At 35.2% G+C, this 23,274-nt stretch overlaps 2 protein-coding genes across 11 annotated transcripts in view; one reads left to right on the top strand and one right to left on the bottom strand.

Moving 5' to 3' along the window:
* The window catches only part of LOC104592374 (ENHANCER OF AG-4 protein 2-like), an 81,990-nt gene extending 75,072 nt beyond the window's left edge, over positions 1-6,918 (bottom strand). For 8 of the 10 annotated variants that reach the window (XR_016083875.1, XR_016083877.1, XR_016083874.1 and 5 more), the window contains exons 1-2: positions 6,438-6,917; positions 5,786-5,862 (exon numbers count right to left, since the gene is read on the bottom strand). Coding sequence is in view for 5 of the 10 variants with exons in the window: in XM_088900621.1 (XP_088756747.1) it covers positions 5,786-5,862; positions 6,438-6,545 (185 nt within the window). In the remaining 5 variants the exon portion in view is untranslated. Of the gene's footprint in view, positions 1-5,785; positions 5,863-6,437 lie in introns of all 10 variants that reach the window. The other 2 variants (XR_734406.2, XM_010251749.2) reach the window with 1 other exon arrangement.
* Positions 6,919-19,515: 12,597 nt separating this feature from the next.
* Positions 19,516-20,582, top strand: LOC104592405 (ylmG homolog protein 1-1, chloroplastic-like). Its single transcript, XM_010251767.3, has one exon. It carries the CDS (start codon positions 19,648-19,650, stop codon positions 20,410-20,412), a length of 765 nt encoding a protein of 254 aa, XP_010250069.1. The 5' UTR covers positions 19,516-19,647; the 3' UTR covers positions 20,413-20,582.
* Positions 20,583-23,274: the final 2,692 nt, after the last annotated feature.

A 23,274-nucleotide genomic window follows, 5' to 3' on the forward strand; every position in this document is an offset into this window, starting at 1 on the left:
GCTATGGCATAGTTGTCAAGGCCACACCTAGGCGACCTGGTGCTTTTTGGTGCTCACCTCGCCCAATCACCAACCTATTACATATGAAGATTTACAATATCTTTATCAAAGAAGAAGAAGACCTCTTCATTTTAAGTTTTCTATTTTTTTCTTATTCTCCTTCGTTTTTTTTTTTTTGGGAACAATAACAGGGGCTCCGCCCTTCTCCATTTTATGTTTGTATTTCTTTTCTTTTCCTTCATTTTTTGGAACAAAAACAGGAGCTCTGCACCTTCTTCTTCTTCTTCATTTTAAGGTATAATTCCTTTCCTTTTTCCAAGACAAGAACTGGACTCCAGCTCTTCTTTAGGCTGTGTTTGTTTGCGGTGTAAATACGGACCAGTGCAATTAAACACTCCTATCCACATTTGTCAGCATTTGGATAGAGTGTAGTTAATATAAACATCGACAATCGATGTAAAACTCCACTCACGTTGATTTTTACATCGACAATCGATGTAAAACTCCACTCACGTTGATTTTTACATCGACAATCGATATAAATACAACTTAGATAAAAATTACGTAAATATTTAAATCGATAATCACACCTTCCAGTTTACAACGGTCCAGAACTTTAAACCGATCCGTGTACAACTCCATCGGTGTACTTCTGTTTTTACATCACATTCAAACACAGCCTTTAGGTTTTTTCTTTTTTTCTATTTTCAGAGACAAAACAAGGGCTTCACCCCTTCTTCTCCTTCATCATTTTGAGGGTCTTTCTTTCATTTTTTTCCAAGATAAGAACAGGGATTCTGCCCCTTCTCCTTGTTTTTAGACTTCTTATTCTACCACAACTCCCCCTGTCACCTAGGTTCGCCTTGGCACCTTGAAAACTATGGGCCATGGTTGGTTAAAATTTTGTTCCAAAGAATCACTATTTGAAGAACCAATTTTGAACTAAAAACTATTAATCTCTGCAGCTAATTGTTACCACCAAAGAATCAGTATTGAGAATGATTTTTTATCACCCCCCCCCCCAAAAAAAAGAATGAGATCAAACAACCTTCATACATCAAAACTTAAAAATATTCTTAGAATCACAAAATTCATCAGAATTGATTCTTTGAAAGCATGCCAAACACAGGTAACAGCCTTAGTGTCTCAGAAAAGTCATTAATCACTTCTCCAAACTACTTAAAGAATCTGGTTTAAAAACAATCCAAAAATAAAAAACATTAAGAGCCACAATCTTGCACACAAGCCACTAGATAACAATGCTACAAACCTAGAAACAATTTAATGAGGGATTGTTCTAACAAGTATCAATTGCACAGGTTGAAGAGGTATCCCCTTAAGAAAACTGTTGCCACATTAGAGTCATACTTCTGTTAGGTTGTTACTTAATCACAAAATAGTTCCAGATACGAGTAATAGAGCCACATAAGTTAAAAACGTGTAACCTATAAGCATCAGGGGGCAAACACCAACCCTAACACCTTTTTTCGAAAGGTAAAGCATTCTAGTATATTTAAACCATATCCATATGTATGTCAAAAGGTTATGTGAGAACCCCTGTACCTATACATTAAGGTATTGTACATGGGGACATACATGTGCAAGCAACCTATATGTCAAACCCTTTTTTTTATGAATAATAGTAAGTTTATTGATTCAGAAGCAAATTAGAGTGAGTTCATACATCATCCCAGTGAGAGGCGCGAGCTGCAGCCCCTCCTTGAAACTTACAAGTAAACTAGAAAAAAAAAAAAACAAGAATCACAACTGAGCCCAAAATAATTCTTCCCTATTTACCCCTTGCTTAGCTAACACATCTGACAAGGTATTTGCTGATCTCCCCACCCACTATACAGTGACCAACATATTCCTTGTCAACCAACTAAATTTCTTCATTTCATTCTTGTATTGCCACATAGCCTCTTCAAAATTTTTCAACCAACCCACCACCACTTTGGAATCCCCCTCGATTATTGGTTGTTGTACCCCCAGCTGGTTTGCAAATTGGACCCCTTGTACAACAGCTAAAAGTTCTGCCCTGATGGAATTCCCAATTCCCAAAGGACCTGAGTAGAGCAACAAAATCTCTCCCTTCTCATTTCTCAAAGCACCCCCCATTCCGGATAATCCTGGATTACCCATGCTGCTTCCATCAAAGTTCAACTTAATTGAGCCTTCGGGTGGAGGAGACCAGCTTGTAATTGATTTGGCCTTTAAAGATGAGCACCTTGCTACTGCTAACCAATTTCTCCAAATGTCATTAAAGGAGAATTGACGAAAGATTTCCAAGGTCTTCAGCCAATGTATTGCCCTGTTTAACACACAGTCTTTCAAATCTTGGTTGTTCCTTTCCTTATCTTGAAAAATTCTGAGATTCCTTTCTTCTCAAAGAGTCCAAGTCAAGGCAGCACGAGCACGTCTCCACATAATTCTCCCTATTTTTGTAGGCCAATAAAAGGTAGAATGGTTGAAGAGCATGTGAACTTCTGCTAGTAGACTCCAACTACCCCCAAACAACGAAAGTAGCCAAGCCCAAAGGTCTGCAGAAAAGGGACAAGATACTAATAGATGGTAACAATCCTCACCGTGAGCTCTACAAAGGATACACCAATTAGGAGAAATACAGAGAAAAGGTCTTCTCTTTTGTAGGTTGTCTAAAGTGTTTACTTTCCCATGGAAAACTTCTCAACAAAAAGCCATAATTTTTGGGGGGACTGGCCTACACCAAATTTCTTTTGACGGAAAGGGTTGGTGAGTAGAAAGTGGAGAGATGGACTTGAAAAAAGCAGCACAAGTGAAGGTTCCATTGGGTCTAGGAGTCCAAACCCTCTTATCTGGCTTGGAGGGATCCAAACAAACCTGATTAAGACACCCAAGCAAAAAAGAAAGAGACTCAATTTCAGCATCCCTAAGTTCTCTACGAAAACCAAAATCCCAAGTAGGATCTAAGGGTGTTCCCAAGGGTGAGACAAATTTTGAGACCACCTCTTTTTTGTACAAAGAAATAGAAAAAAGCGAGGGGAACAAATCCTTTAACGATGAGTCTCCTACCCAAATATCCTCCCAAAAAAGGATAGAGTTGCCAGAACAAACTTCATACCTGATAAAATTGAGGAATTGAGGGTGTTGTGAATAGCCTTCCAAGGTGCTGCTAGGTTAGCTTGCCTCGATACACCAGCATCCCATCCATTCTCTGACCTCCCATGAATGCTTCCCACCACCTCATGCCACAATCTCTCTCTTTCCAAAGGCCACCTCCACAACCATTTCCCTAACAAAGCTTGATTCTTTCTAATTACCCTCCCAATTCCCAAACCCCCCTCTTCTTTACTTCTGCACACAATTTCCCAATTAACCAAGTGATCCTTTTTCTCTTGTCCCGGCTCCCATAAGAAGTCTCTCATCAACTTCTCCAACTTCCTAGCTTCTCTAACCGGTATCCTAAAGACAGACAAATAATAGGTAGGTAAGTTAGCCAAGGAAGCTCTTATATCAAATATATATATATATAATCTATGCTTCTGAAGTTTTTATGTACCAAGAGCCACAAACACATCTATTCATCGAAAAAAAAAGAGCCACAAACGCATCAGGCCCTTGATCGGTTGACCCTACCAGCTAACATCCTTTTCTTATGTACTAAGATCCACAAACGCATCAAGCCCTTGACCAGTTGACCCTACCAGCTAACATCCTTCAAACTACTTTTATTGCCATCCTCAAAGATTCAAGCATTTCCATCTCATCATAAACTTAAAAAAAAAAAGCCTCTAGTAATGTCATATTTCATACCACTATGCCTCTTTTGCTTAAAGCCTGCATATACCATCTAGCCAATAAATCAACCTGAAGTTTAAGGTTCCCAGTCATCCAAAGACCAAACATCAGAAAGGTCTTCAAGACTGTTAATAGGAAGAAGAGAATTTTTTGCATTCAAAAACCAAAAACCTTTTGAAAACCAAGGTTACAAAATAAATCAGAAATTCAAAATCATGTGGATGTGGAAAAGAGACAAAATGGTATCAATTGATTTTGCATGGAAGAAGCAGAGTTTGTGATATCTGTTGTATTCATCCATCCTGGTTTCAGTCATTTCATCATGTATGACCATTTCCAAGGTGATTAAATCAAGTTTCAAGAAGACCTCTAGTGTGATAAGACTTCATTAAAAATGCAAACTAGCAAATGAAAATTTTCCAAATTTTTGTGCAGATCTGTACCCACTTCCTTTGTCTCATGATCTTTGCCAGGTACATCTTAATTTTGGCTTCAGCAAAGAACTTCATTACAAGGAAACAAACCATTTGACTGTCCTTCTTAATTATTTGGAAAAGGTTTCCTGCATTTAGAGGGGTCCAATAAAGAAACTGGGATTATTTTTCCCTTTGTTGTGTTTCTTGTGTTTCTTTCAAAACCTTGATTTCTTCTGCAATCCTCACTTGGGTTTCCAGTAAAAGCAAAAATCAGTGCTACCACTACAAGGTCCCACCTGGCTGAAAAATATGGCTTGCAGTTGGGAAATATTTTAACAAAAAAATAAGCACATATCAACCCATGAGGTGCTTCAAAGATCAAAACCATTTTGGGGTGTCATCCCTGGTTCTATAAAAGGTTCACCTCAAGAACGCATGGGCTTATAGAAGAGGCTCATTTTGCCGGATGTGCCTCAACTAGCTCTCTGCTGGTTTTGAAGAATTAACGCTGAGTTGATGTTGAATAGGTAATTTACCATATTGTAGGTTGTACCTGTCATGTTTTTTATCACTAAGACACTAAGCCACACCAATTTATTAATATTCTTATAATTTATAGAAGGAGTGGTGCAGAATGAGGTAGGGTTCCTATCTATTTCAAATCCGATGGCGGGCTTTGTAGGGGGTAAAGAAGGGCTTTGTGTGATCTATGATGAATAATAAGAATAGCACAGTGGGTAGATAGTTTGCTGTCCACCAAATAATAAGTAAAAGATTAGAAAGAGAGAGGTGAACATGGACTCTTGTCGTTATGGTAAACAGCAAATAGACAGATAGCTTATAAGAAGAAATAGGGGAGAGAGAGAGGGGGAGGGGGAAACAAAGAAAACAAATTACCTGACAACACCCAGCATTCATTAAACCAAACTTCATTTCACCGAATCAACTCTTCATTAATTGCAATTATAAGAACTCTATTTATAGATTCAACATATGAACTCAGATGTCCCCTTATGGACACTGATTTGGACCAAGAAACTGACCCAGAACAACATCTAATTGCTTTAAAACTAAGACAACAAATCCATAGATAACACACAGGACACTCAAATAAGGACTCTAACTCTTAAAACAAATCTAACAATATTTTCCCGATCCTAAATACCAAAAGAAAAAAACAATACTTTCCCAATCCTGTTAAAACTAACTTAATGTAAAGACATCAGAAATTACTAAAAACAGTACATCACAAATTTGCTGATATTATCAGAGAAAAGCATTCATAAATTTCTGGCCAACTCAATCCTAAGAAATTAACTTTTTTTTTCAAAACATTTGAAATACCAAGCATTGACCCTGGACTAGGGATTTTACCCTTAAATTGAAAACTAACAGTTTTGCTTTCTAACTGGCTTCCAGACGTAGTTGGCCATCTTACTCTAACTTAAGATTGTGTCTTCTTACACTAAACAATTTCACCTTTAGCAATTAAAATGCCATGATCAATTTTTTAAGTTTACTGTATCAAAAAAAATGCCTAGATCATAAATTACATACAAACAAATATTTGAATAGATAATAGGACTACTTACATTTCAGCAGTCCCAAAAAACTGAACAAAGTATTTCTTAGGATCCGGAGTCCGTTCCCAATCTTCTGGCCGGCTAATCTGCAAAGTCAGAACCAAAACCATGCAATCCATACTTAAATAAAAAAAAATGAAGTTAATATTTTGATGAAACCGGCATTCAACCTGTTATCAAAACCCTATTTAGCACAACAGAGCAGAGAAAAGAGTGACACGTGATGCGCAAAGAAGAAACATCTCGATAAAATACCAACACAGAAGTAGCATTTCGACCAATATGAAAACCAAAAAAATAAAAATAAAAATTTAAACTGAATAAAATAGCTCAATAAGTGAAACAAAATTTATAGGATAAATGATAAAAAACAATCCACACAAACAGGGCATAAACCCATATTCAATCCGTGATTAAAACCCTATTTTTTTGCATTTGAACTCAATAAGTGTAACACATATTTAACAGGATAAATGAACGACATCAATCAAAAGAGCATTAATGATGGAAACAAAAGGGAAAATGAAAAACCAAAAACACGGAATTAACCAAACCAACCTCACCAAACAAAGCATGGAGAATAACCATCGATAAAAATACAGCACTTACCAATCAAAATGGAATCCAGGAAATAAAGAATAACAATAATAATTTGACACACCTTAGCAGGCCAAGCAGGGAATCCTTTAACCTTGGCGAGGACCAGATCCCCCAAACTCAACTGATTGGCCTTCGCCCGGTTCGCTCCCTTTTTACGCCCAGGAGCCATGGCGACAGGAACCCTAAAGACGACCTCGTCGTCGAAGATTATCGAGTAAACAACAAAACCCAACCAACCCTGCAATCGGAACCTAAATCGACTTTCGAATCCGTTATCAGATTAACGCCGTTACGAGCACCGGATAAGAGGAACCCCGGCGGCGGGAGCGGCTACAACGGCAAAATCTGGTGGGTGGCGGGCGGCGTTGGAAGGCAAGGGTTCTGCATTTCCGTGGTGAAGATTGGGTAGCGATGCGAGACGGTGAGCAAGAAGCAAAGGGAAGAAAAACAGAGATGGGTAATGTGTGCGAGAGGAAGAAAGAGAGATTGCGTCAGAGAGAGAGAAGAGAAGAGGGAGAAAGTATGATTTGTGTGTAATTTTGCTTTTTTTCTCTTGACTCCTGACCCACGGTTCGCTGTGTCGGCTTCCTTTTAACCGTGAGTTGGGTTGGCTTGGGTTGAATGGACTCCGGCTCGGCACCGAATTTACGAAGTTGTAGTCGGGTCGGGTTCCGGTCAGATTCGGAATTTCGAATTGGAAATTGAATCAGATTTGAACCGACTCCGTTCAATTTAAAAAACAAGAAAAATAAATAAATATATATTCTATATCTTATAAATTAATAAAATATGAAACATAGAAGCCGTTATATATATATATATAAATCTAGTATACATTTTTATATTTATATATTTTATTATATTAAATTAATATATTATAAATTAATCAAAATTTTAATATAAAATCTATATAAATATTTTAGGTAAGAAGGCATAAGTATGAGGGAAATGGAATCTAACATTATTCTTTGCCTTTTTTTCATATAACTATACCAACTCTCTCTCTTTAGCTTATTTTTTTCTTTCAAATTATATGAATACCACTCTTTCCTAGCAATTCTTTCTCTCTATTGCTTTTTTTTCTTTCAAGTTACAAGAATGCCACTCTTTCATACCAACTCTCTCTCTCTCTTTCTTACAAATTACAAGAATGTTATCTCTCTTTTCTTACAAATTACAAGAAGGCCACTATCTCTCCAACTGAGGGAGACCGCACCTCGGTTGCTAGGAGACTTGCAATTAAAGGTAGTCGAGTTCGAACCGATTCGAGCTCGAACTTCTAAGCTCGAGCTCAAGTCTCTAATTTGAATTGAACTCAAACTAGACGATACCTTGACCACTGAGAGAGACCTCGACCCAACACCTTGAGGGAGATCTCAGCTCAGCACCTCGACAACTGAGGGAGACCTTATCTCGGCACCTTGTCAACTAAGGAAAACCTTAGCTCGACACCTCGCCTACTAGGGAAACCTCAACTCGACACTTCAGCAGCTGAGGGAGACCTCGATTTGGCACATCGGCAATTGAGGGAGACCTCGGCTGCTTAAGAGACTTACAATCAAAGATAGTCGAGCTCGAACTTTTGAGCTTTTGACTCGAGCCGAACTCGAGCTCAAGCTCAAGTCTTTAATTCGAATTGAACTCGAACCTGATATTTTATAAGCGAGCCCAATAACCAATCAACTCAAACAATACAATATAATTAATACATAATCCATCATTGAAATCCATATACTCATTTCAAAATACATCAAAAATAAAATCATAATGCCACTTATTCAAATTGATTTGGGTACGGTCTATCCCAACATTGGTGGGGTCAATTCCAATAAGTTGGAACCACGCCTACCCAATAACCAATTGAAACTACATATAACATACAACATACAAATTTATTCACCCTTACTAGTACACACAACATACAAGTATGCAAATGAGCAATGAGTCATGAGTGTATCTATCAATAGCGATGTTCATTGCTTACTTTAAGCCGCAAAATCAAACCTAATCTAATAATGGCTAGAATTCGCCGAGGCTAGTAGTGACAACTTGGAACTCGGTGAGTATAACTGGTCAAATGCAGAATATGCAAGACAAATAGCAATAGAGGTCCCGAGGGATGTCTCGGGCAAGAAAATCCAACAATCAAGTGAGTGACGAGTTAACAAGGTGATAAAGAACAAGTGAGGAGAAATCAAAGGGTGAAGGGTCACCTTTATATAGACCTCGAGGCTCTGTTGTAGCGTGTTTGACACATTCGGGATGTTGATACCCATCCGTTCGTTGCTTATGGGATACATCTGCATGGCACACAATCATTCTTATCAGTCCATGCAAAGCAAAGTAAACTGGGCTTATCGCTACCAAGTGGGTGTTGCGTCTATGCACGTTTGAAGGCTGCTATATGGTGCAAATGGATAAAATGAAATATGTGCCATGTAGGTCAGATGCATGCTAAGCTTGGAATCGTCCCTCAAATTATAGGCCAATCTATCGATATACTCTTAAGTGAGGTTGGAGTTTGTTCGGGTGGCATATCCCGACCTATCAAGGAGTATACAAAGTGAGATTCCATCACATGTGTTGTCAATATGTCAAAAAACGATTATGGGATGCCATGTAGCAAGTCATTATTGGAGGTGTAAATCATCCCTCATCAATCCACCCCCTCCCAAAATTTTTAGCTTAAGGTGAACAGGTCGAGCAAATAAAGTAGTTTGGTTGAAGGCGGTCACTGTTAGATGCTCCGGAATTGAATTCTCATAATGTCATAGATTCATGGTAGTTCATAACCGTCTGACATGTCACGAGGCGCGTAGGCATGAACTTCAAATGGGATTTAACTATCGTGGACGCAAAAAAAAGGTGCTAAATTGAATTTGGGCATCGAGAAACAAATCGTTTTGTCTTTTGCAACCGTCGGATTTCATCGATCTTAATCATTGATGATCCGAGACTTTTGCGAGTTGAACAGTGAGATTCATTTTCACCTGTCATTTGCATAAGTGTTCCATATAGAGAGGTCAGTGAGCTTGAAGTGCGGTTGAAGAGTTCGGTTAGGTCAATGTGGTCCTATAGCTTTCTTTGAGTGAGTCCTCTTTATCTCACCCATTGTTCATTCCTCCAATTATGTGGAGTTCTAGGTCTAACAACGAGGAACATGTTATTGTTCAGACCATGTAGGTGTCCCTAGTCCAAGAGCACTCAAGTTCCCATAAAGGGGCCTCAAGTTTTAGGAAGAAGTCTGAGTTTAACTTTGTAATTGGGTTAAGCACAGTAGAATCGAATAATGATCCAAAGTTCCCCAATTTGTGTTAAAAGCTGCACCAAACCATAATAAAATGGATTGGTATAGTTTGGTTCGATGAGAAAATGGTTTAGTTAGGTTTGTGAACGTCTCAAGCTGTAATTTATTGGTTTGGTTTGGAAACTTCTCTAAACCGTACTAAATTGGACCCTAAACACCCATATTCATCAATAACTTAATGTTTTATTCATGTGATCAATCAAGTCCAATTGCAATTCTAAAAAAAATGTATAAATTGTGGGTTTATGCCCAATCTTGGATGGAGCAGCACTATGGCCAATTAGTCCAATCCACTAATTATTACTTATCTTATTCTCCATTGTTTCATTTAATACGTGAAATGTTAACACCTTTTATCTTGTGTTTATTCTTGAATGATTATTTGGCACCTCCCTTTACAAAATACATACCAGTAAATACCTTTGCACGGGCCTTGCTACACATCATTGATGGACAATGATGCCTTTGTAATGCTTCAGAAAAACTGTTGAAGTCCTCCAAAGAAACTCATTAACAACATAGAGATGTCAAATCATATTAGAGGATGTAGAAAACTAGCAAGAGAAGGAGGATTTCAAGTTATGTATGCCACACTCATGATGAAGGTAACCACGTTGCATATCCTTTAAGTGTATAAAAAAAATAATGTTCAAATAGAGATTGTCCCTTATATCAAGATAAACCCTTCATTGATAAACTAGTTATACCCTTTGTTTTCAAACTTTGAAACTAATTGGGCTAAACAACATACGGTATAGCCTTCTTCCATTATTTGATGACAAAAATAGGCCCAAAATTAATATTCAATAAAGCCATAGGTCATTCCCACATTAATGTAGAAGTGTGTCTATCTCATTTCCAATTCATGGAAACAAAGGAATAACATCCCCATTCAATTATATTTGCCTCACCCTAGCTTTGATTGTAGAGGTGGCATGAAGCTATTTTATTTTCATTATTGCTTTGATAATTTTAACCCCACTCCTCTAAACACCCCTCCAAGGGCGGGGGTACATGGCCCTCATATGACTTCAAAGCTTTTATAAAAGCCATTTAAATCCCAATTATATAGTTTTGGGGGATAAATTTTTGGCTATACCTAATTTACCCCCTCTTGAGTAAGGCCATCCAATCCGACATTTTGTACTATGGCTATAGTGCATATTGGAAACACGTTATTTTTTATTTTGTGGCATTTTCCATAGTGACTAAGGCTAGTTTTGGAATGGAATATTTATCACTAGTCCAACCACACCAAAATGTTGTGGGTTGGAATGCACCACACCCTAGTCCAAAGTGACATTGATTCCTTACTATATGTTTCTAGATCCCAATCCCATATGACTATGCAGATGCTTTTCATTGTTGATCAAACATTCATCAAATGAGCTATCTTCCTATAATATCGTAGTGGTTTTCCAAACTAGTTTATGAGATTTTTATCCATTTAATATTGATATTTAGCAATCGAGATAATATTTTGTTGATTTTTTTGAAATGGTGCATTGTAAGAATCATTAACAAAGTACCATGTTAAGATGTGGTTTCATTGACTTGTTCACTCATCTTAGCTGTTTTATTGTCTATTTTGTTTTTATTTCTACAAATATGTTTTTCATTGTTTTGTTTATGGTAAGTCTTTCCACATATTTCAAGTGATCGAACAATGGTCTAAGTTGTGCAATGGAGTTCCATATGTTTTTGTTGTATCCTTCATCATTAATAAAACCATCTTATAACTTATTTAGACAGTCCATTTTTCGGATTTGATGCATATAGACGTGTTGATAGGAAAACCCCTTTATGTATGAATACTTTGTTTTAACTATGGTTGTATACGGTTCGGTTCAGCTACATGCAATCGACCCAACTGAATTGACATGCTTGAATTTAGTATTACACCACCCAAAATGATTAAACTTTATTGAAAGTCAACCCACGCATGATGAATCATTTTTTATCGGTTCAATTCAATTTGATTGGGTGGTCAGCTATAGGCATATTCCCTCGCCGTAAAAGAAAACTTAGATATATCTCAATTATACTTTTTGATTGTTGGGCAATTATAACAATAGAAATATAAAAGGGGAGACCTTTCATCATCGACAATGCACCTAAACAATAATACACACAGAAAGAAGAGTTCACTTATTTAACAAGTGAAAGTATAATTGAGATATATGTGGGTTAATGGAACAAAATATTTCTATTGGATGGAACAAAATTGCTATTTTAATAATTGATTTTTATGACTAAAATTAACATTTACAAAGGAAATAAAATAACATGGGTACGTGCACTTACCTGAATGAATTTTCCCAGTTAAGCCATAAAGGTTTATTTTATGTTATCTCCATCATTTGTAGTTTTTTTTTCCTGCTAGTTAAGCCAGTAAGGTTACAATTTTCCTCGATCTACCATTATAGCAACCTTTATTGTTGTTGTTGTTTCAACATCCATTGTTTTTCATCACTATCATTATGGCACCACTGTATTTCATCACCACCACTAAATAGGAAGAAATTTTCATTTTTTTTCTCTTATAGTGGGTTGGGCACTTGCCAATATTATATTTATGCATGAAACAATGGAAAGAGTGATGGTGAAAGGAATTAGCTTCTCCAACAAGGTTTTAGTGTGAAACAAACTCCAAATCAAAGTGATCCAACAAAGAGAAGTGTCAGGCACCTCTACCCCCTCCTATGCCATCGAAGCATGTAAGAGAATCAGCAACTATGGAAGTTATGAACTACAAACAAGCATGGAAATTGGTGATGGCAATTTTTTGTAAATTATATGACAATTGAATATTTTATTTTATAACAAATTTTTAACTTTTGTTGTTTCATTCGCTTCCCATTATAATAATATTACGATTTTTTAATGGTTTTGTACAACCTCTTAAAATCTAATTGCAAGTACATTATTCTTGATGAATGATGATTGTTTAGATCACCCTTGTAAGGTTGTTTACCATCAGGGTTTTAAGAAATCGACCCAAAGCCTGGACCACTTTTGCCTTCGAATCTAAAGTCAACTATTCATGGGTCTGATTGTTATACGTTAGACTTAATATATGGTTTATATTAAAGCTAATTTATCTTTATTATAGTTTTATTTTTTTTTAAGTCATAAAGATAAAATTTGAAGCCAAAATGGTTTTTTATTTTCACGTATATGGGTTGACCTGATTTGTATGTCACATGACAAGCACGAGCACGAAACAACCCCATTAAAATTGGGGTTGTGAGCATGAAACGATTCTCTTAAAATTGATTTTCATGTATACGGGTTGACTCGACCTAGTTGTAGCTTTGTTAATAAAAAAACAATCATTTATACTTGGTAAGTGTCAACATAGGTACGTAAGTGGATCAATATGGGTGGATAAGGGTCAAGGTGCATTGTGACCCATTAACAATGACTTGTAATGGGTCATAGTGGGTTAGTGGTTCAACAAGGGTGGGTTTGTATTCAATCTAAACCCAACCCACCCATTTGGCACCCATATTTTTCATATTTATCCTCAAAGAGGTATGGATTGCTTAAATACAAACAAATTTAAGAGTACAATATAAGTATAATGGGCCAAGCATTGGCAAACATCTATGCTGATAGTTCTCAATGCTGACATAAGTTAAAATCATAAGATTGTTTGATCTATATTGGTGGCTTAAATAGTCAGGTTAGGTTTTGCCAAACAATGGCCTACTTCTTTAGGCGGCGGTCTAAACCGCCGACTTAGATCATATCTGGTCGCCATTTAGGCCTTATTTATGGTTAAGTCAGCAATTGGGTGACTACCAATTTAAATTTGTGTATTTTTCTTATGGTAGGCTAACTTCAACATTTTGATACCTGCACTTTATTGATCAATGACATGAAAACTCAAACAACTTAAATAAAATATGCAATTTAAAACTCAAATTATTAATATAAAGATTAATTATTATAATATCAAAAACAAAATGTTCAAATACACTATCAAATTGATATATAAAAATTACAAATACTTAAAAATAATAATTTTTTGAAAAATGTAGCACATCTTCCAATGCAAATCCACATGGTGTAGTGATTAAACCTGAAAATCATAGCCTATAAACTTTTAGAGAAGACAAATGTTTTGCATCTTAAAGGTACTGCATAATGGAATATCAACTAATTGCTCAACAAAAGAATATATTTTGAACATGTTGTAATTTACTACTCACTTTCATCTCCATTGATGTCTTATTCATTGAAATCTCATCACATCTTATTGAAACATCAACACAAGAGAATGTAGGTTCCCAACAAAACCATCAAGCACATTGCAAAGCACTTGAGTTGATAAATGGACTTTTAGCTCATCAACCGTTTTAAATAGCTTGTTGTAGAGGTTATAATCGAAGCATTTGCCCTTGTGTTTGAATTCTCAAGCATTTTTTACAACAAAAATGAAGATACATAATGACCTTAAGCATTTCCTAGCCAAATAAGACATCCTAGGAGGTGAATATTGTCCAAGCATCCTATGAACACACGTAAATAATTATAATCAGCTAAGAAATATTCTCAATTTATAGTCATTAAGAACACCAAACTGATGACCTACAGTTATCACATACATAAAACCATCAAGTAATTGCATATACATTTATGTTGATCAATAGAGATAAATAAAATAGTATATCCACGAAGAACCAACAGTTTGGCAAGAGTTTTCCAAATAATAAAATAGATTGATAGTTTATTTTTCTTGGGGGGGGGGGGGGAAGAGATATGAGGAAAAATTATTTGGGATTTAATTTTTGATTTTCTACTTTTTTTTTATAAAGAGAGCCCTTGAAAGAGTGAAATGAGGGAAAAGGATTTGTATAGTGGCCCCCATATATATAGGGGTTAAGGCTTTTATGAGTTAGGTTAAAGTGGGGGTGGGGGAAAAGGGAGAGAATATGAAGATGTTGAATGAACGAAAGAGGGACCTATAAGTGGAGTAAACCCACTTATAGTGGAAAAAACTATAAGTGCAACTTAGGTCGCTCGAGTTGGAAAATTGTTAAAATTTTAATGGGCCCATCACAAAATCTTAGGCCAAATGCTGCGTAAATTCTTTAAATTTGGTACTTGATTTGCACCTTTAGGAAAAAATTAAAGTGGATTGCAATGTCTTGTTTCACCTATTAATATAGTCATACAACCAAAAGAAAATGATAACACATCTTCAATATATGTAATTCAAAGCTTATAGACATTCATTTGTGTGAAATAGGGTGTCAATTAGATAGGTTGTGCCCCAACCTAACCCAAACCAATGTGTAGGATTGGATTGGATCCCATTCAATCCAAAAACAAAAAAAAATGAAATAACAAAAAGCTCGAAATTATTATAAATTATAGAAAATATAAAATCTACAAAAAATATCAAATATTTTAGAAAAAAATAAACATTGTAGGAAGTGGAAAGAAGCAACAAATTGAAGGGGTATCTCCCTCCAAAATATGGCATTTACAAGTATGTCATTGCAACTACTTCAGTTGGTCTTGCAATTTTTGGGGATAGGCTAAAATCAAATTACAATGGAGTAAGCTTTTGACCGTGTTGGAGTTTAGGTCTGTTCAGTTGTAGACCTTAGATAGAAAATATAGAACCACATGTGAAAAATACGATGTCTTAATTCAAATTTTACTTTTTTCCCCAACAAGCATTCAAACTCAAAAATCAATTTCTTTATAATGAGATGAAAAAATATTGAGAGACTAAAACATGATAGAAAATAACTTGAATCCTATGGTTGCAATTTAAAGTTATGAGGTTAAAAAAACTAAGAAAAGAGGGTTTCACAAGCAAAATAATATAACTATATACAAAAAAAAAAGATAGAAAGATACATAAACATTTAACAATGCATAATCAAGTACTTGGATCAAAGCAAAACTCAATTGTCGAATAAACAAAATTGGCTACAACAAAGTAACACACCAAGTCATTTATAATAGGACGAAGTGTAATGCCTTATGGTGATGACAACAAAATTTCCAATCAACTATCACATGGTAAACGCACATCATCCAGTCAAAGGCAATGAAATCATCAATGTCTACCTAGGTAAAACGTGTAAATATTGAAATAAAACTGAATGAAGAAATGACAAACTTGAACAAACCTCTAACTATTTATGTCTTAGATAACTTAAAGGAGTTATATCCACTAAATGTGTTGTTATTTAGGGCTTAATGGAGTATAAGTTACCGTAAATAATTTTCTTCATCAACGTATGGAAGTGGTCTGTAATGGTAACAGTAGAGGCTAATGATCTAATGTGAGGAAAATAATGAAATGTTGAAGGTGATGATCAATGAGATAACCACTGATTTAAAAAAGAATAGGGTGAGAGCTTCATTATGTGATAGATCGCTAATTTTGAGTTTCAAATAATCAAAACATTTAACCCGGCCCCACTATCTTTTGGCATTTGCACTAATGTTGCGGATAATTCCACACAATGCCGCATCTATTCCAACTATACTTTTAAACTTGCTGGACCAAAACTGCTAGGACATCCCAACTTTCTTGTAGTGCATCCATTACACCCTAAACAACATGATTTTCATTTAAACATGCAAATATAATTGTTTCCTTTTGTTTATCCATTAATGCAACCGTTTATTGATGAATAGGTGTTGTTTATCAAATTGTATTTTATACCCACATTCCTTTGATGATTGTTTGTTGGGAAATAATGGCGTGGAGTTTATATTTTTTAGATAATCTTATATTGCCACTTTTTTTCTCCCATTAGGCAAACATGTAGATTAGGTGTGGTTGGTATTTTGGCTTGTGACTCATCTAAGTGTGATCAACATTGTGGGGGAATTGCTTCGATATTAATTTGATCATCTATGCTCAACATTGGCAAACACTAATGAATTTTGAGTTGCCACTATTAAAGTGATTTTTTGATAATACATACATGAAAATAACAATATCTCAATGAAATTTGGTCACCGTAGATTGTTTTTATTAATAAGAAATAATGAAAGGCTTGAGGATATCTGTAGAAAAACTAAATCAATTAATTTTAATCGACTTATTTTTACTTTACATGTCTTATCTCATATGTACTATTACACGACATGCTCTTGGTTTTAGTGCTAATAATAAAATTTAAGTTTAATTTTATAGTGTGAATTTATATCTTTACTGTTATATTTGTACATATGCATAACATGTACCTTTTACACTACTTAATATAAAAAGAGTAAACTTGTTTTAGCAATGCATTATAACAACAAATCAAATCCTTTTATGTATTGTCAATACATTTTTTTGCCAAAAATATTATCATGGCCCCACATTGACTATATGAAATGATGTCAAAATTGTTGACATGAGCAAGCTTTGCTGCTAAACTATTGGTCACATTGTTAACTTCATGATAGTTACGAATATTTTTAATATTCAATAACTGAGAGAGTAACCAATAGATCCTCTTGATCCCATTGTTGATGTGTCAAGGCAATTTGATGCAACCCTTAATGATATCCATTGTGATATAGTCATAACAAATGGTAATAACACAATTTATGAAATTCTCAACCAAAACCAAGCAATGCATTATTGCCCGACATTCAGCCATCATATTTGTCTCAATACCATAAACATTTGAAGAATCACACAAAATTTGGCTATTGTGGTCCCTCAAGATATAGCCACCTTCGTAGATACATGGGTTATCTCTACATGCACCATCCACAGTAAACATTAATTCACCTATGAACTACTTCTATGAGAAAATGAGAGAGACTTTAACCATCATATGACAGTTTATATTCAGACCTATCCCGTCTATTTGAATATGGCCGAAAGTATGGGTTTGGCTTAGTTGAATTCAACAAGCTAGCAATGGATTTTATAAATTACTGATGAAGCACATTTTTTATCCCCCTTACATTTTTCTAGTGTACCTCGCATTCCAAATTTCCCAAATGATAGTGATAGGGATTATCTTTATGTATCAACCCCAAACATTTCTTTTAAGCTTTTTCCAAGGCAAAACAAGTGATTTAAACTATTACTTTTTCACTTCATTCAACTCCCATTAAAGTGTTAACTCTCAATCTCCTTTTTTTTTTGGTAAGAACTACTATTCGTTATAGAAAAATATAGGGAAAAAAAAAGACCCATAGATCCTTTGTTTAAAGTGTTTTTGTTTCTCACCAATAAATTATAGTATTAAATATATTCTTCATAACTATACAAAGCCCATGTATTAAAATGAATCAAACCCAACATGAAAATTAAAGTGTCATTTTGTCAATATAGTGGGTACATAGTTCAATTATCCAAGCCAAATGGGTCAACCAGTGGTCTCATAGTTAAATAATAAAATGTTAAAAAAATAAACAAAAACATAAAAATTACAAAGAAGTAGGTAAAACTCTAAAATTTATATTTATCATCTTAAAAAGGCATGTCAAATAAAAAGTATTTTTATTGGGGATGGAAATGAAATGCAAAAAGTTAAAGTTGACCTAGAAACAAACCACTTCTTTTTTTTTCCTCATCCAAGTGGTGATTTAACCTTTTAAGTCATATTGGTCAACCCGCATTGTATAATTAAATAGCAAAAATTTTGAAAAAGACCGAGTAAAGAATTATTACAAAAATGCAAAAACATTTGGGTTCATCACTACTATTGAATTTTTTGTCACATTAAACAATAAAGTGTGATAAATGATTGTTATTTTGAGTGATGATAAAATAACAAAAAAGCTATAACTCAAAAAGAAAAGCATTTTCCATATGGTTGGTGGCCAATGTTTCACTTGGATGAAAATTATATATATTCAAAGTTTAGAATGGATATCAAATTTTAATGGGGGTTGGGCCTAGGTTGGATAGATCAAAACTTTATATTGTGCTTGAACATTAAGCACAATGCATAGGGTTGGGCCTAAGTTGAGCATAAACTTGACTTAATCAGCATAACTTGCACCCTAATGGTTGAGGTAACATGGGTCAACGAATGATATCACAATTAAATAATGAAAAAATAGGTAAAATTAGAAAAAATATGAAAAATGTTAACATATCTCAAATACTATAAATGTGTCATATTAAACAAAGATAAATGCCACAAACAATAATTGATTTTAATTGATTATGGAAACGGGATTGAAAAGTTAAAATTTTTAATAATAGATTGTTTTCCATTTCAAGTAAAACAAGTCAAAACATGATGCCATAATTATATAATAAACATAAAAAATAAATAAAAATAAAAGATTATAAAAATACAAAAAAATATTCACATCTCTAATATTATATATTTATGGATATTTATAAAAGAAGTATATTTAGTAATAATGAAAATAAAATATAAAATTTAAATCCAGCACACCATGTTTTAATTATTTATTTATTTAATAGTTTGTAGACATTGAATTTGTTATTGTTATATGGAATTATCATGTATAAATTTAATTCACATGTCAATTAGCACCAAGTTAAATTGGGATTATACATTTATCATAAATCTTCTACAAATTAAAAATTTTCTGGGGTGTTGAAAAATTTCTAGAGACAACTTTATCACCTCACCTTTCTCGTTTTTAATATTTTATCTCAATAATATTTTTTAATATTTTAAAATATTATTTTCTTAAATAACAAGTCCGTACAGCGCACGGTTCCATGTGGTACAGGCACTCAAACAATGTGAAAAGACCAAAACAACCTTTAGCAAGTGGTTACCAATTACCATCAGCTTAAAACAGGGGTAATTGTGTGTTTTTTGATAATTATATCTAATGAAAATGTCTGATGCATTTAACAAAATATGAAGTGCTCATATAAAAATCTCTACATAGATAAACGCATCGGTGACTGATCTCAATCTCTCTTCTCTTTCGCCATAGCATCAGAGCAATTGAGCTTTTTCTCACACTATCTGGAGCGGAAGAGAAAACCGCAGCTCTCATGGCTTCCCAAACCCTGATCGCATCTACTTTCTCTTCTCAGAGCTCTAGCCCTCGTCTACCGAAACGAGCTCACGTTTCTTCCAACCGTGTAATCCTCTCTCTGTTCTCATCTCCTAAACCCACTCCAGGTTTAGTTCTCCACCGAGCCAAATCCGACGCTCTTCGTTCGACTTCAAGACTTACGGTTTGTGCTTCCTCTGCTGCTCCCGTCCTTCCACCCGGCCCGTCGATGCAGCCCTCAAATGCTACCCCCTCAACCCTTGTCTCCAATTCGACTCGGACCGTCGCGTTCGTCGTTGCCGCCGCTTTGACGCTACCGAAGGTATTTGCAGAGGCAGTTCGAGGGTTCGTTCTCAAACTCAAGCAAATTTGCTCGACCCCATCTCATGAAGAGCTGGCCAGAATTCAGACTATCAAAGAAAGCTTGGTTTGCACGATCGGACCCTTGTTTTTCGCCGCTCTCCGTGACCGCCCGAGTGGATATCTCAACACGCCTCTTACCGTGGTAGCTTCGGGCATGGCTAAGTGGCTAGACATTTACAGCGGCGTATTAATGGTTAGGGTTTTGCTAAGCTGGTTCCCCAATATTCCGTGGGATCGCCAACCTTTATCGGCCATAAGGGACCTCTGCGATCCCTACTTGAATCTTTTTCGGAATATAATCCCCCCAGTTTTTGATACGCTGGATGTCAGCCCTCTTCTAGCATTTGCGGTATTGGGGACTCTAGGTTCCATTCTGAACAACAGTCGGGGAACCTATTGAGGGTGCATGTTACGGAGCAACTCTTCTTATTATTTTTGTATCAAGTGTAGTTCGGGAAAAAGGGGTGAGATTTTTATAGTTTTGTAGCTAGGTCTTATGTTTTTGTAATTTGGAGATTCTATTGTATTATCTTCTTCAAATAATAAGATACTGGCTGGGATACTTGTCTATTTGGGTGTATCGTGGCTGAAATTTTATATGTTTCTTCTTCTTTCTTATGTATTTAACTTATTTGTGATTCAAACTGTTAATGTTCATCTTAGAAGATACACCAATAAAAAAGTTCATTCATTTAAGAAAAAATGAAATACATGGCAAGTGTTGCATGACACGAGTGACATTTTCTTAAGATTGAAATCTTTGTTTGGTGTCTCCAATTCGGTGACAACCGCAAAAGACTAAAAGAGTTGGAAAATGAGTGTCTTCCTCCTACTGATACCTATCCTTGGCGGAGTTGGTAGCCTTCTCGTGATCATGGTTACTTATTCTTTGAATAAGAAAGCATCCTTCTTTGTTCAGGGTTTTCTCTTGTATTTGATTTTCTTATGAATGAATTACTTTATCTTATTCTTCAAAAAAAAAAAAAAAAGAAAAAAAATACCCTTCTTCATGTGGTAGTGGTTTATGAGCACCTGGGCAGGCCTTTGGACTCGTTTCTCTTTGGTGCATTAATTATTTCACTATTTATTGCCTTTTCTCCTCTTTTGCATTTATTCATTAACTTTTTTTCCTTTTTAATGGGAATTTTATAATTTTACTCGGTACATTAGAATTCATTAAAGTAATTTTGTCAATGTCAGTAATCTAATAAGACTTTCTAAGTAGCTTGTTGATGTTCTACGCAAAAAAACTGTAGCTTATTGATGACACTAACATTGTAAGAGTATGGTTATGGCTTTGTTTAACTTTTATTTGGTTCTTTCCATTAAAACAGAGAAGTTGATTGGACCTGATTTCCCTTAAAGAAAAGGAAAAATAAATTAAGATTTCCACTCAAACAATTTGTAATGTTTAGAAAAAGCAAAGGAAACACAAAATAAAGATAACATAAGAAATAAGATATCAAATCTAAGGCAAAATCTGTGGGGGAAGTCATTAATATAGCTGTTGGCAGAGTGGGTCCTGGGCCTCAGTCTCTAAATGTCCTCCTTGACCATCCCATTGCGATCTTTGTTTCATGCAGACCTTGTAGTGATATGATGTATGTTGTTTGTGTTGGGGGCTCTTTAGTTTAGAGCTCCTGCAATGGTGTGTTATATCATTACATCTTTTCATCAATAAAATTTTACCTTATCTTTCTCAAGAAAAAAAACTGGGAAGATTTTGGAGATTCCTTTCAATGGAAGGTCCACTGCTTGAATTTTGTGAATGTTCCCAATAACCTGCAAGTGAAACTAAACTTTGATGGCTACCCACTGGGTAATCTGAGACAACAGTCTGGTCTGGTATTTGGGGAGTGTTCAGAAACCATGAGGGTAAGATCTTATATGTTATTTTAGTCCCATGGGTTGGGGAACTCCATCAGAGCTGAACTTTTTGTCCATACTGCTAGGACTTCAAATGTCTAGAGATCTCACCTTCGATAGGGTGTAAATAGAAGGGGATTCGCAGGTCATTATAGGCTGGATGCAAGGAGATTTAGTAGGTCCATGGAAATATTGGCAGCAATTAAGAGAAGCTGGATTTGATAAAAAAAATAAGAGAAGGTGGATCTCTTGTAGTTGAAGAGAACTTTTCATTCCAAGGGGTTAAGAGATCAATGAGATAATGGACTCCTTGGCAGGGTCAGGAGTGCAAAAGGGCAGGGTAGTACTTGAACTCAACAATGCTAACTTAGAGGGGAGAAGGTGTATGGGGAGGAATATTATATGCAATTAGAGTTCAGAGTTTGTTTTTTATGTAAATACACAACTGCATGTAATTTATTATAGTTAATAAAGTTTTCAGTTACCTATAAAAAAAAAGCATATGTAGAATTTTGGAAAATAAAGGCTAAAACCTTCATGCTAATAACATGAAACTCTAACCAATTAAATCAGGAAGCTATTAATTTAAACACTCCTACACATCTGCAATTTGCTTATCTTTCTGTCTATTTTGATATTAACTTCAATGGCTTCTTTGCGATGCTTGGGCTATCTTTTGTGTGCATGTTGTCCAAATCTTTCGTATAGATATATTATTCCCTATTTTTGAGCTAAAATGTTGGCTTCAATTGATGCTGGAAGGGCCATAAAGTTATAATATCTTTTCATATTTTCAATCCTGGCCTTGAAAAAATGCAAAAACCCTCGAAGAGATGTCTAGAACTTTAGAGTCTCGCCTTAGGTTTTCCAGCCTCTTAGTCTTAGTCTGTTGAACCACTGTTCCATGGATTCTTTCATGGATGAATAATGTTTTGAATACAATTTATAAAAAAAATGTTGGATACATCCTAGATTCTGGTACTTCTTGGACTAGATTTTTTCCTTTGTTATTTTTTACTCTTATCGTGCTTTATGAGTTTTCTCATTTCTGCAGTTCCAGGTGATACAGAATTTTTTGCATGTAATGCATGCATGTCTATATTTACAATATTCAATTTTTTTTTCTTACTTTGAAATACTAAATACCTTTTTCCAATCAAAGTTCCTACTTCCTAATAACTGCTGTTTCAGCTTGAAAGCTGCTATCCCCAATAAACATCTGATTGTTACATTTATGTGCTTGTGCAATGCAGATTCAAACCAAAATTTTAGTGTGAATACACAACTCACATTGTCAGGGTGCATAGCTGGTGATGACATGGTCATGGAAAACCTTGATGGTTTTGATTAATGATTCCTTAACCCTCAGTCTTCCATGATATTTTGGCTCCATGGG

This window comes from Nelumbo nucifera, chromosome 3 (genome assembly GCF_055504915.1).
Source record: "Nelumbo nucifera cultivar China Antique chromosome 3, China Antique-T2T, whole genome shotgun sequence".
Classification (NCBI taxonomy): Eukaryota; Viridiplantae; Streptophyta; class Magnoliopsida; order Proteales; family Nelumbonaceae; genus Nelumbo; species Nelumbo nucifera.

Bases quoted from the DNA above. Each gene is read 5' to 3' on its own strand.
- LOC104592405 (XM_010251767.3), top strand. From the start codon at position 19,648: ATGGCTTCCCAAACCCTGATCGCATCTACTTTCTCTTCTCAGAGCTCT.